Source organism: Ranitomeya variabilis, chromosome 5, assembly GCF_051348905.1.
Source record: "Ranitomeya variabilis isolate aRanVar5 chromosome 5, aRanVar5.hap1, whole genome shotgun sequence".
In the NCBI taxonomy this organism is placed as follows: domain Eukaryota; kingdom Metazoa; phylum Chordata; class Amphibia; order Anura; family Dendrobatidae; genus Ranitomeya; species Ranitomeya variabilis.
In genome coordinates, this window is record NC_135236.1 from 263424765 (window position 1) to 263438493 (window position 13729).

Consider the following 13729-nt stretch of genomic DNA (forward strand, 5'->3'; position numbering starts at 1 on the left):
GTAACAGCGGTGACGTCACCGCTGTGCTCTGCTTTACGGCCGGCTCACACAGTCAGTGCAGGGAAAGCTCCCTGCAGCAGCGCGTGGACGCCGGGGGATGTGACAGACATCAGAAGGTGAGTATGTAGTGTTTTTTTTTTACTTTTACAATGGTAACCAGGGTAAATATCGGGTTACTAAGCGCGGCCCTGCGCTTAGTAACCCGATGTTTACCCTGGTTACAAGTGAACACATCGCTGGATCGGTGTCACACACACCGATCCAGCGATGACAGCGGGTGAGCAGCGACGAAATAAGGTGCTGGCCTTCTAGCTCCGACCAACGATATCACAGCGGGATCCAGATCGCTGCTGCGTGTCAAACACAACGATATCGCTATCCAGGACGCTGCAACGTCACGGATCGTTGTCGTTCTCGTTGGAAAGTTGTTCAGTGTGAAGGTACCTTTAGGCCCCTTTCACACATGAGCTTTTTGCCTTCAGTCACAATTAGTGTTGAGCATTCCGATACCGCAAGTATCGGCCGATATTTGCTGCATCGGAATTCCGATACCGAGTTCCGATATTTTTGTGATATCGGAAATCGGAATTGGAAGTTCCCAGTGTATGGTTCCCAGGGTCTGGAGGAGAGGAGACTCTCCTTCAGGCCCTGGGATCCATATTCATGTAAAAAATAAAGAATAAAAATAAAAAATATGGATATACTCACCCCTCAGGCGGACCCTGGACCTTAGCGGTGTAACCGGCAGCCTCCGTTCCTAAGAATGCAGTGAGTGTAGGACCTGCGATGACGTCGCGGCTTGTGATTGGTCGCGTGACCGCTCATGTGACCAATCACAAGCCGCGACGTAATCGAAGGTCCTTCACTCTGCATTCTTAGGAACGGAGGCTGCCGGTTACATCGCTAAGGTCCAGGGTCCGCCGGAGGGGTGAGTATATCCATATTTTTTATTTTTATTCTTTATTTTTTACATGAATATGGATCCCAGGGCCTGAAGGAGAGTTTCCTCTCCTTCAGACCCTGGGAACAATCCAGGATACCTTCCGATATTTGTGTCCCATTGACTTGTATTGGTATCGGTGAGATCCAATATTTTGCCGGTATCGGCCGATCCAATCCGATACCGATACTTTCGAATATCGAAAGGTATCGCTCAACACTAGTCACAATCCGTTGAATTTTTTAAAAAAACTAATCCGGCGACTGACCTTTTTTTCGCCAGATCCGCTAGTCGGATCCAGCGAAAAAACGGACCCGTTGCATCAGTTTTTCACAATCTACGACAGATCCGTAGCATCAGTTTTTCACAATCTACGACAGATCCGTAGCATCAGTTTTTCACAATCTACGACGGATCCGTCAAGCCAACGGATTGTGACTGACGGCAAAAAACTGATGTGTGAAAGGGGCCTTACAGAAGTATGTAATTTTCTTCCTTTAAAAGAAAAAAAACCATGTAAGGATTCTTTGAAACCATAGATGGCTCCTGCTGTGACCCACTCTTGAGGTTGACCATTGTACAGATTTATAGTTCTCATGGTAAAGACCTGTCTCCTCTTCAGACTGAACCATGCTCCTGTCTTTTCACGGGGTTGTCCATGAAACCGTTTTTGCCAATATTTTTGTACGGGTCATTTATGTACTTGTACAAATTAACTATGTCACCCCATAGATGTCTCTTTACAAGAATAAATAAATGTAATTATTTTAAATCTTTCTTCATAACAATAATACATCATGGCCCTAGCTCTTTTTCTACTTTTCCTAACTCCAGGGCATCCTTTCTGGGAACCGATGCTCAGAACTGAACTGCAGATTTTAAAGGGAACCTGTCACCCCCAAAATCGAAGATGAGCTAAGCCCACCAGCATCAGGGGCTTATCTACAGCATTCTGGAATGCTGTAGATATGCCCCCAATGTATCCTGAAAGATGAGAAAAAGAGCATAGATTATACTCTCCCAGGGGCGGTCCCGCTGCGGGCTGGTCCGATGGGCATTGCGGTCCGGGGCCTCCCATCTTCTTACGATGACGTCCTCTTCTTGTAGTCATGCTGCGGCTCCGGCACAGGGGTACTTTGTCTCAACAGCAGAGCAAAGTACTGAATTGCGCAGGCGCCGGAAAGGTCAGAGAGGCCCGATGCCTGCGCACTGCAGTACTTTGCTCTGCCCTCAACAGGGCAGACAAAGTACGCCTGCGCCGGAGCCTGAAGACAAGAAGAGGACGTCATCGTAAGAAGATGGGAGGCCCCGGACCGCGACACTCATCGGACCGGACCAGCAGCGGGACCGCCCCTGGGTGAGTATAATCTATCCTCTTTTTCTCATCTTTCAGGATACATCGGGGGCTTATCTACAGCATTACAGAAATGGCTGTGGGGACAAACAAGTGCAATAGGGTGTTATCCTGACAACAGCGTTGTAGGTAAAGCGTTACTGCTCATCTGATGCGGATGTATGAGACACAACACTTCAGTGTAAGAATTTCCAGCTGATGCAGCTCCACAGGTTGGCAGATCCAAAGTAATGTAGATTAATAGGAGGGAGTAGGTATCTTGCTTTGCTGGTTGTGTATCCAAGAAAATCAAATAAATGGCATATAAAGGTAACAGTGCGGTGTACTCTTGATGCCTTTGAAGAGCTATGACTTTTTCATCAGGAAAACCACAAAGAACTTTGATGGATTTTCTTGGATGCACAACAAACAGTGCAGGATACCCCCAACTACTATTACTCGATCAAATACTCAGTTTGTCCAAATTACCGTAAATTTAAAGTGAACCTGTCACCGGGTTTGTCACATATCAACTAAAACTATCACCTTACTCAGCACCCGCAGTAGAGCAAAACACAGTGTGTAGGCTCGAGATTTCGCCCAGCAATGTGGATGAAATAAAAAAAGTAGGACTGAGAGCAGCAGCTGGGAGGAGGGATGCAGAGGCCAGAAACAAAGCCCATCGTAGTGGACCGAGAGGATTACCATGAGACCAATAGCAACTGAACAGAAAACATTATATGATCACATATTATTGCATCATGGTAAATTGCCAATAAATGGCCTAGAAAAAATAAAAATGGACACTCCTTGAAAACTTATAAGCGACACAGAGTTAGAGTCCAACAAGATGAATAAATATGATAATAGGTTTATTACTAAATTCAAAAACACTGGCAAAAACAAATAATATAAAAAAGTCAATAGCGATGATGTGAAGATGCTACAGATCCACTAAACTGTGACGGGTATAGGTAGAAAAGGCCAATACATACATGTCCAATGTTGTATATAATACTGACACTAATAGTAATATCTATAAATCTGGGACAACAGATAATTAAAGTATAAGGCTAGGGTCACATTGCGTTATGTGACCGCGTTTAACGGACTACGTTACACCGCGGCATAACGTGGTGTAACGTAGTCCGTTAACGCCGCCATTGCCTGTAATGGCGAACGCATCGCTAGCGCCCGCCCACATTGGGCGTGCGCTAGCGATGTGCCGTCATTTGAGTGATGGCCCGCGAACGCTGCTTGCTAGCGTTCCTCGCTAGCGCAGATCGGGGATCTGCGCTAGCGGGATTGGCAAACGCGATCCCTTTTGGAACATTGCGTTAGCGCAGTCCGTAGCGCTATGCGCTAAACGGACTGCCCTAACGCAATGTGACCCTAGCCTAAATCAAAGACTGGCAATTATATTAGTTATCAATCAAATGTGAAATAGCCAGTACAATAATAGTAATAATAATAATGTGTCCCAGAAAACGGTAATTAGTCTTACCGATAATTGTATTTCCAGGAATCCATCCTGACAGCACCATGGAGGTCGTCCTTCTCATCCGCAGTGGGACAGGAAACCACGAGAGTTCAAAAAGGACCCTCCCCCTTCCACCCTTCAGTGATTTTTCAAAGTAACACGTCTGGATGGATGCAAACAAAACAAATTTATTTTGAACATAACAAGATTAGTACAAATGTTACTTCACATAAGTATAACAGATATTAGGGAGGGAACTATCCGTGCTGTCAGGATGGATTCCTGGAAATACAATTATCGGTAAGACTAATCACCGTTTTCCAGGTCACCACCTGACAGCACCATGGAGAAGTACCAAAGGAAACTTCCTGTTCTAGGGTGGGACTACCGCTTGAAGCACCTTCCTGCCAAACGCTAATTGAGAAGAAACTACATCTAATTTGTAGTGTTTTGAAAAGGTGCTAATGTTAGACCAAGATGCTGCTCTGCAAATCTGATCAATTGAAGCCCCACCTTTTTCTGCCCACGAAGCGGCCATAGCCCTAGAAGAGTGAGCTTTCCGGACCTCTGGGGGGTTCTTTCCCTGCGCCTGATAGGCTATGCTAATGGTTGATCGAATCCATCTGGCTAAGGTGGATTTTGAGGCCTTTTTCCCTTTATTAGGACCCCCGTGAAGGATGAAGAGATTATTATCCTGCCTCCAGGCCCTAGTCATATCTAGGTATTTTAGTACTGTTTCCCTGACGTCTAGGTTATGGAAAAAAGATTCTTTCTGGTTTCTAGGAGACTGGCAGAAAGATGGAAGTACTACCTCTTGGTTTATATTAGAAACTGAGGCAACCTTGGGAAGGAACCCTGGGTCAAGTCTTAAAACTAGCCTATCGTCGAATACCTGAAGATAAGGATTCTGGATGGACAGGGCTTGGAGTTCCCCTAATCTTTTGGCCGAAGTAACGGCTACCAAGAAAATCGTCTTAAGGGATAGATTAACAATATTAATGTCCTTCTTAATATCAAAAGGCTCCCTACATAACTCATTAAGGACTAAGTTAAGGTCCCAAGGAGGAACAGTGTCTCTAATTGGGGGTCTTAGCCTTGTTACTGCCTTGGAAAACCGAGCGATCCAAGGATGAGCGGCCAGGGAAGTATCATAGAATACACTGAGGGCCGATATCTGGACTCTTAAGGTACTTGGCTTAAGCCCTTTCCTGAATCCCTGCTGTAAAAAGTCTAGAATTTTAGGTATGTTAGGGCAATCAACGTCGATTGTTGCGTCTCCACAAAAGCTGCAGAATTTCTTCCAGATTTTAAGGTAAATTGTTGAGGTCACTGGTTTCCTACTTGCCAGTAGAATGGAAATCACCTCTTCTGAAAGGCCTCTTGTTCTTAGGATCTGCCGTTCAGGATCCATGCAGCTAACTGAAGATTCCCCGGGTTTTGATGAAGAACCGGACCCTGAGAAAGTAAGTTCTCTAACTCCGGGAGATGGTATGGATCGTCTACTGCAAGTTTCCTTAGGAGAGGGAACCAGCTTCTTCCGGGCCAGAAGGGAACCACCAAGATCACTCGAGCTTTGTCTTCGAATATTTTTCTGAGGACCCTCGGCACCAGAGCTAGAGGGGGAAAGGCATAAAGCAGACCTTTGCTCCAAGACTGGGAGAGGGCATCCACCCCTGTCGGGTTTTCCTGAGGGTTCAGGGAATAGAACGCTGTAACCTTTGCATTCCTTCTGGTCGCAAAGAGATCCACTCTCGGAGTCCCCCAGCGTCGACACAGGGAATCGAAGACCTTGCTGTTTAATTCCCACTCTGTGGGCGACAGTTCTTGTCTGCTCAGGTAATCCGCCACCTGGTTTCTTGAGCCTTCTAAGTGAACCGCTGAGACCGAAAGCACTGTTTCTTCTGCCCAGGTGAAAATTCGATCGGCCAGATGTTGTAGCTTCGGATGCCTTGGCCCTCCCTGGTGACGAAGAAAGGACACCGTCGTCATGTTGTCCGAAAAGATCTTCAGGTGTTTGTTTTTTAGCAAGGACCGGGCTGAACTCAACACCTTCCAAACCGCATGCAGCTCTCTGTGGTTTGAGGAATTGCTGCCGTCTTCCTGATTCCAAAGACCCTGGAAGAATCTTCCGAGAACCTGGCCACCCCAGCCCTGCTGACTTGCATCCGTCGTTATGGTGATTGCCGGAGTTTGGATCCAAGGGACACCCTTTCGGAGGTTTTCTGACACCGTCCACCATCGTAGGGACTGTCTGACCCGATAAGAGAGAAGAAACTTCCTGTCCAACGACGACTGTCTTCTGTCCCATGATGACAGAACCGCCCTCTGCAACTGCCGAGAGTGGAATTGACTCCAGCTGACACAGGGGATACAGGATGTCATGATGCCCAAGATTTTCATAGCATCTCTTATTGTCACCTGATTTCTTGCAAAATGTTGAACTTTCTTTATCAGATCGGACCGTTTTTTGTCCGGAAGGAATGATTTCCTCATATTCGAGTCCAGCACTATCCCTAAGAATTGTCTTCTTGACCTCGGCGATAGGTGCGACTTCTCCCAGTTCAGGACCCATCCTAACTTCTGCAGAGTGGAGATCACCAACTGAGAATCGACCTTGAGTTGCCCTACAGAGTCTGCTACCAACAGGAAATCGTCGAGATATGGCACTATCGTGATATCTCGTTTCGTGAGGTAAGACACGATCTCTACAATGAGCTTCGTGAAAACCCTTGGAGCCGACGCCAGTCCAAATGGAAGGCAACGAAACTGATAGTGGAATGTTTCTCCTTCCTTCTCTACTGCGAATCTCAGGTACCTCTGATGATGTGGAAATATTGGCACGTGGTAATATGCACTTTTTAAATCTAAAGTGCACATTACCACGTCTTTCCCTAGAAGGGGAATTGTGGAGCGGATGGATTCCATCTTGAACCTTTTGTACTTTAGCCATCTGTTTAGAGGCTGGAGATTTATAATGGTCCGGGACTCCCCTGAGGGTTTTTTTTATAGAGAAAAGACCCGAGTAATGACCTGTTCCTATCTGGTGAGGAGGGACAGGAGATATTGCCCCCATCCGGAGGAGGTCCTGTACGTCCGACCACATTGGCGAGACTGAGGAGAGACGGGCGTTGGAAACAAAATATCTTTCTCGGGGAAGGGAGTTGAATTCTATTCTGTACCCCTGAGATATAACCTGAAGGACCCATGGGCTTGTTGTAATTTTCTCCCACTCCTCCAGATAGTTTAGCAACCGTCCCCCTATCCTGGTGGCGTCATTTTCTCCGAAACTCTGATCTAGGGTTCGAGGGAGCTGGTTCTCTATTCCGGTTCCTATTCTCTCCTCCTTTCTGGTAGCTCCACCTACCCTGCTTTCCCTTACCCCTATAGTCTGATCTCTGACTGTAATAGGGCCTACGAAAGGGCTGGTATTTTTTCTTTTTCTCCTCTGGAAACCCCTTCTTTTCGTCAGAAGCTTTTTCCAGTATGTCATCTAATATGGGACCAAAGACCCTACCCCCCGAAAAGGGAATAGAACATAGTTTGTTTTTCGAATGGACATCCCCCGACCAATTTTTTAACCAAATAGCCCTTCGGGCAGCATTTGATAGGGACTGGCCTCTGGCAGTAAATCTTACAGATTCTGCCGTGGCATCTGCGAGGAAACCTGTTGCAAGTTTTAACAAAGGGATAGCCTTAATAATAGATTCCCTGGAGGTCTTTGCCGACAACTGGTCCTTCAAGTCGTCGACCCATAGATGCATTGATCTCGCCACAGATGTTGCCGCGATATTTGTGCGGATCACTGCGGCTGAACTCTCCCATGCTCTTTTAAGGAGACCATCTGCCTTTCTGTCCATAGGCTCCTTCAAGTTTGAGGAGTCCTCAAATGGTATGGCAGTCCGCTTTGATACTTTTGCCAGTGGGATGTCAATTTTCGGTACCTCCTCCTAATCTTTGACCTCCTCCTGATCAAAAGGAAGACGCAGTCTAAAGTCCTTTGGAATGGAGATTCTCTTCTCTGCCTCCTCCCATTCTTCTAAAATCATTGAACTGTGGGAAGAGGTGATGAAGAGGTTAATGGCTGCCCACTGAGAAAAGATCAGAGACTAGCCGGTTCGGACTCACCGAATGTGGGCATTAACCGGGAAGACCTATGACGTTTGTGAACGTAGGCCCCCGAACATCTCATCTTGGACGGATTTAGAGGTTGAAGGTTCCTCAATCTGCATGGTCTGTCTCACGGCTCCTAGAAGCTCCTCTATATCGTTCGAAGAGAACAGGTATTTCTTTCCCCTCTGAGGAGGGTCTCTGCATATTTCCTCTTCCTCCATTTCAGAGTCTAAGGGACTGTCCTCAGATGACAGGTCAGACTCTCTCTGCCTTTTCCTGGACCTAGGAAGATCCTGGTAATCAGACTGGGACAACAGGGGAGTGGAGAGGCTAGATATGGAAGCCTGCACCTCCTCTCTAACCATAGTTCTCATGTTCGTTATTAAGGAGGCCTGCTCCTCCCCCACAATACGGGCAGTGCAGGGCTCACAGAGGGGTTTCAGCCAGGAGACACCAAGCTTCGAGGCACATAAAGGACATTTCCTATTTCTTCTTTTCTCTCCAGAAGAAGAATGCCCCTAAAATAAATAAGAATATCGCTAAATGGATATTCTATAGGGTCCAAACCCAAAACCTCACCACTAGGTGAACTCACATGAGCCTGGGAAGCCGGCATTTCAGCGCTCGCCGCAGCCATAGGATTTGGATCCTCCATAACCGACGCCGCGCCGCTGCTGCGCTATCTTACCTTATATACTTTTAGTCCCTTCTCCTCAGCAGGAGCAATGAGGATGCCGCCATTGTTCCCGGCCGCGACCCGGAAGTGATGCACGGCGCGGTGAACCGGAAGCTACTGACCGCCATGTTCCCAGCGCTCAGCGTCCTGAGCTCAGCGTACCGCCCGGCTTCGGATCGCATGCAGAGGGTGTGCCTCGCAGGAGCGATACAGGTACAACTGTGGGGCATCCTCCGAGGTCGAGAGCCCCCCCAGGGGGAAGCGACCTCTTACCAGGAGCAGCGCTGCACTGGTACAAGCTGAGGGACCCGATCACTTGGGTGTCAGCTAACAGAGCTCTCAGCGGGAAGGAAGAGGCCGAGCCCCCCCGATCCACACTCTCTGTAGGGACCAGCGATCTCTCGTCGTTCCCATCCACAGTGGGACAGGAAAAAACACTGAAGGGTGGAAGGGGGAGGGTCCTTTTTGAACTCTCGTGGTTTCCTGTCCCACTGCGGATGAGAAGGACGACCTCCATGGTGCTGTCAGGTGGTGACCTGGAAAATATAGTTAGGCAAATAGAGTAGGGTGAAAATGTCTATGGGCCAAGAAAAATGAAATGGTGTATGTTCTGTGCCACTTGCACACAGCATAGTGTCATGAATATGCAAGGTGAAAAGAGTGTATGCCTAAAATGCCATCTTACCCACAGTACCCCGAGTGGATAAGAGCAGATGAGAAGCCTCAATGCGCGTTTCGCGTGGGATTCCTCAGGGAGCCGTATTACCATACAGACCAGGGTATGCAGGTGGTGACCTAACCATTTATGGACTGCAGTACAGGCGCTGGATAAGGTGATATATTAACTAAAATTACGACAAAACTGCTGACAGGTTCCCTTTAAGAACATCTCCCATAAACTGCACTATACGACAGAGCTTGGTGAGAAAAATAGAACTAGCACTAATCCCGCCATATCATTGATAAATAAGTTGAAAAATAACAGATTCAGCACTGAAGCTTGGGGTATGCCACTTATATCAGGGGACCATTCAGAGCAGTAGTCATTCACCACAACTCTCTGGGTGCAGTCTGTGAGCCACTTCCAATTACAAACCTTTACTTTCTAAGCCTACAAACATTAACTGAAGTAAAAGATGCTTCTTTTGCTGCCAAAATTGAACATTCATTATCAAAATTCACAATTATGAGGTAAAATCCGATATATAAAGTATAAACCCAAGTATAAGCTTCCTGAGTATAAGCCGAGGCACCTAATTTTGCCACGGAAAACTGGGTAAGCTTACTGACTCGAGTATAAGCCGGGTATGTATTGTCCTCTCATCCCTGTCCTGGTATGTGTGGCTCCCCCTGTTGTGTGCATGGCTCCCACCGTCCCCTCGTTGTATGCATGGCTCCCTCCGTCCCGTCTTGTATGTATGGCTCGGCTCCCGGGAGTGGTGGCTGCGGTGAAGAGGGGTCGCTGCTGGAGGAGGCAAGAGTGGGGTGATGCTGCAGGCCGCAGGCTGGGATGAGGGGGTGTTCCAATGTGCGGTGCGCCGCTGCAGGGGTCTCCGGTGCCGCTGTGGGGGGAGGGCTCTGCTGACATTTTGTGAAAGACCAGAGCCCCCCCCACCGCAGTTTCATGGTTTTCGGTGCGGTGGACTCTGGGGAAAATGGCCGCCGGCACATGCGCAAATGGAGATCTCGGCACCAAGACCTCGGGAGATGCGATTTCAGCGCCGAGATCTCATCTCCTGAGATCTTGGTGCGGAGATCTCCATCTGCGCATGTGCCGCCCCCCCCCCAGCGGCCATTTTCCCAGAGTTCACCGCACAGGAAGCCATGGAACTGCAGGGGGCTCTGGCCTTTCACAGTACCAGAGACCTGTGCATCGACACCGGAGACCCCCTCAGTGGCACCGTCAGGCACCCGCAGCACCGCTAGGCACCCCCTTATCCCAGCCTGCGGCACCGGTAAGGTATATACGCATTACAAGACGCACCCCCATTTCCCCCCCCCAAAAAATGGGCGTCTTATAATCTGAAAAATATGGTAATTCGAAAAACTTCTATAAACTCTGATACTGCTGTAAATCATACTGATCTAGACAATCATTTTGACAAGTAATTTTAACAGTAGTATCAATACCATAAAAACAAAATTCAAAATTCAAATTGAGAAATTGCGTTTATTTTGCAATTTCACCACACTTGGAATTCCTCCCCCACTTTTTCCAGTACATTATATAGTAAAATGAATGGCGTTATTCAAAACGACATTAAGTTCTGCAAAAAACAACCCTCATACATCTATGTCAACAAATAAATCAAAAAATTATGCCAGTATAAAGAAAAGGGAGGAAAAACTGAAAGCGCAAAAACAGAAAAAAAAAAACGAATAAAATCACCAAGTCAGGGAGGGATAAACTATATGCCTGCCGCTAAATGGGAACAAAGCTGCAGTCTCCAAGAATGGTCACTACACAGTGTATGAAGCTGTAGTGTTCTGGCCCTGTACACTGCAAGATTTCATGGGTCAGGACCTTCTAGCAGCTGACTGAGGAGTGTCAGGTCATGGACGGCTCAGAAATATCTTAGTCCTGGACAACCCTTTTAAGCCTGCTAAAATACATTTCAGCATAACCAGCAAATATTATAAACAAGTTTTAAATATGAAGCAGTATGATTGTGTTGGTTGAATACCAGGATACATGCAACAGATACCTGGGATCCTAGAAGAGTTTTGGTGTAGTAATCACGTGGCATGAAGACCTCCACTATTGTAACCAAGCACCAAAAGGCATCCTCCTGATCAAGGTAAAGGAGAGCAATAGCGGCCAGCCTAGCAATTAAAGAACACACATTTTACATACACATTGCATGGAAGACTGATCATTAATCCATTTTTGTTGCCCAATGACATTTTAGCAACAAGGGCTACATTATTAGAAGCTACATGCTCGTGCGTCCTCAGAAGTGTATTTCTATTCTAACTTCATAGATGTGAGAAACAAGAAGAGACTGATCCTAACACAAATAGCCCTCACCGATTCAATCCCTGGCAGTAGCCAATATCTGGATTCCTCCAAGAATAAGCCAACAAGACATTGCGTAGCTTCTGAATGCCCTCCGAGGTGGGTGAGGTGTAGTGCTTGTTGTTGGGAAGTGTCCTCATGAGATCCAGCTCAATCTGCTTTGATGCTGGGTTTTGCTTTTCAAGAGCTTTTTGTAGGAGACTTTGGAAATATCCAGGTGGTTTCTCTTCCTTTAGTTTCTTGATATGTAGGTTTACAAACATCTTCCACATTTTAGAGCGATGCTGGTGAGGTATACCGTTGCGGACAAGACTCTTCAGCTCTGGTGAATGGACCATCTCACGATTTACTGTGCTGGCAAAATAGTTTTCCCACTTCACCACTGTTGAAATTTCTTGGCTCTCTGACAGAGACAAAGACTTGAGATCAAGGGCTCTTACTCTTGCCACCAGCTTTTCCTCATTGTCATCTTCAGGGATGTTCTGGAATCCGTATATATCATATTTGCTACATAGAAAGAGATTACTGAATTAACTGACTGCAAAAATAACACGACAGAATAGAACTTACACAATTTATAAGAAAAGATGTAGATACACATCTCAAAACAAACTTATGCACAAATTCATACTTCATAACTTTTTTTGGTGGAACATATTGCACAGCGTCCTGATAACAGTAGTTCTCTGATGATTATTTTCCCCAAGAGCAAAAAGTAGTGGGACCCTCAGCAATCAGCAAGATATGTGATAACTGGGTAAAAACCTGTTGGAGAACCAGTCACGTCCAGTAACGCTATTTATCTGCAGATATAGTGGCAATCTGCAGGTAGATAGCATTTACATCATGGAAGAGCAGCTAAAGGTAGAAAATGAAGTCATACCCTCCCTGCACGCTTGCTGTCATTGAGGGAGCTGTTACAATCACTGCTCACTACACAGTGATTGCATTAAGAATTAGGAGAAAACTTAGAGTGTATCGGTAATAAATACTTTATTAATACATATACATGCTAACAAATCCATGCAAAAATAACAAAATACAATGAAAGACCAGGATGAGGACTGGGGACTGTGCCTGAGGATCTGTCCTGGTGTGCACCACCCTGGTGCCTAGCAGCGGTAAGAGTAACCTTTTATTGTTGGTCATTTCATGCCAGTTGGGCTCATAGACTTGTATGCTACTATAGCAGATGGTCTCTTACCTATCATGGTATGCATGCTGGCCTCACTGGTGGTGCACATTAGGCGATCCCCACTCATTCTTTTTATCATCCTGGTCTTTCATTGTATTTTGTTATTTTTGCATGGATTTGTTAGCATGTATATGTATTAATAAAGTATTTATTACCGATACACTCTAAGTTTTCTCCTAATTCTTATGGCTTTCATTGAGTCGGTTCCTTTTGGTGAGGGGTTGTCTGGCACTATTTTGTGCGATTTTACTCCTCTCAGTATTTAACATGTTGCCTGGTTTTGGTATTACAGTGATTGCATTGTAATCACTCCCCAACATAATGATGTTTAACCTGCTGTGCAGTGAGCAGTGACTAACAGTGACTGGCTGCAGGGAGAATATAACTTCATTTTCTCCCTGTAGCCGCTGCTTCAGTAATCCTGCTACATAGGATTTAAACCCCATTTACCTGCAGATTACCACAATGTCTTGGCAAAAATAAATACAAGGTAAGCATCGGTATATCAAAATTAGCAGATGTCCATACCTCATAGTGTGGGGTCTGATGTATGCATGTTCAGGGTGCTCAACCTGATCCACCTTCAGAGCATCCTCTAGCAACTGGTTCACAACCTCTTGGCCTGGCCCTTGGCTATCAACACACACTGGTGTTCTCATCTCTTGAAGAAGGACAAGGTACTTGCTCTCTATCTGGCACAGTTTGGCTTCCAAATTGGAGTACTGTAGAAAATATACCAAGCAGTGAGATTTCTAACTGTGATAGAGATATAGATTATACATATATGTGTATGTATGCATGTCTTGTCGTCAACCATTATGACAACATTTGTGTATCTTTAGATTTCATAGTCTATGTTTATACTACTTATTAGTTTGCTTACTTTGAGCCAGATATGTATGCCGACATTCTGGTGCACAATGTCGCACATGATGCCCAGCACCTTTCCTCCAAGCTACGCCAGACAAGGCACAGAAAG

General features: G+C 46.2%; 1 protein-coding gene across 1 annotated transcript in view; it reads right to left on the reverse strand.

The window, feature by feature from the left end:
• Positions 1-13729, reverse strand: part of TBC1D2B (TBC1 domain family member 2B) — a 146734-nt gene that overhangs the window by 15809 nt on the left and 117196 nt on the right. Inside the window, exons 8-10 of the mRNA XM_077264205.1 lie at positions 13279-13472; positions 11568-12062; positions 11245-11362 (exon numbers count right to left, since the gene is read on the reverse strand). Of these exons, the coding sequence (XP_077120320.1) occupies positions 11245-11362; positions 11568-12062; positions 13279-13472 (807 nt within the window). The remainder of the gene's footprint in view (positions 1-11244; positions 11363-11567; positions 12063-13278; positions 13473-13729) is intronic.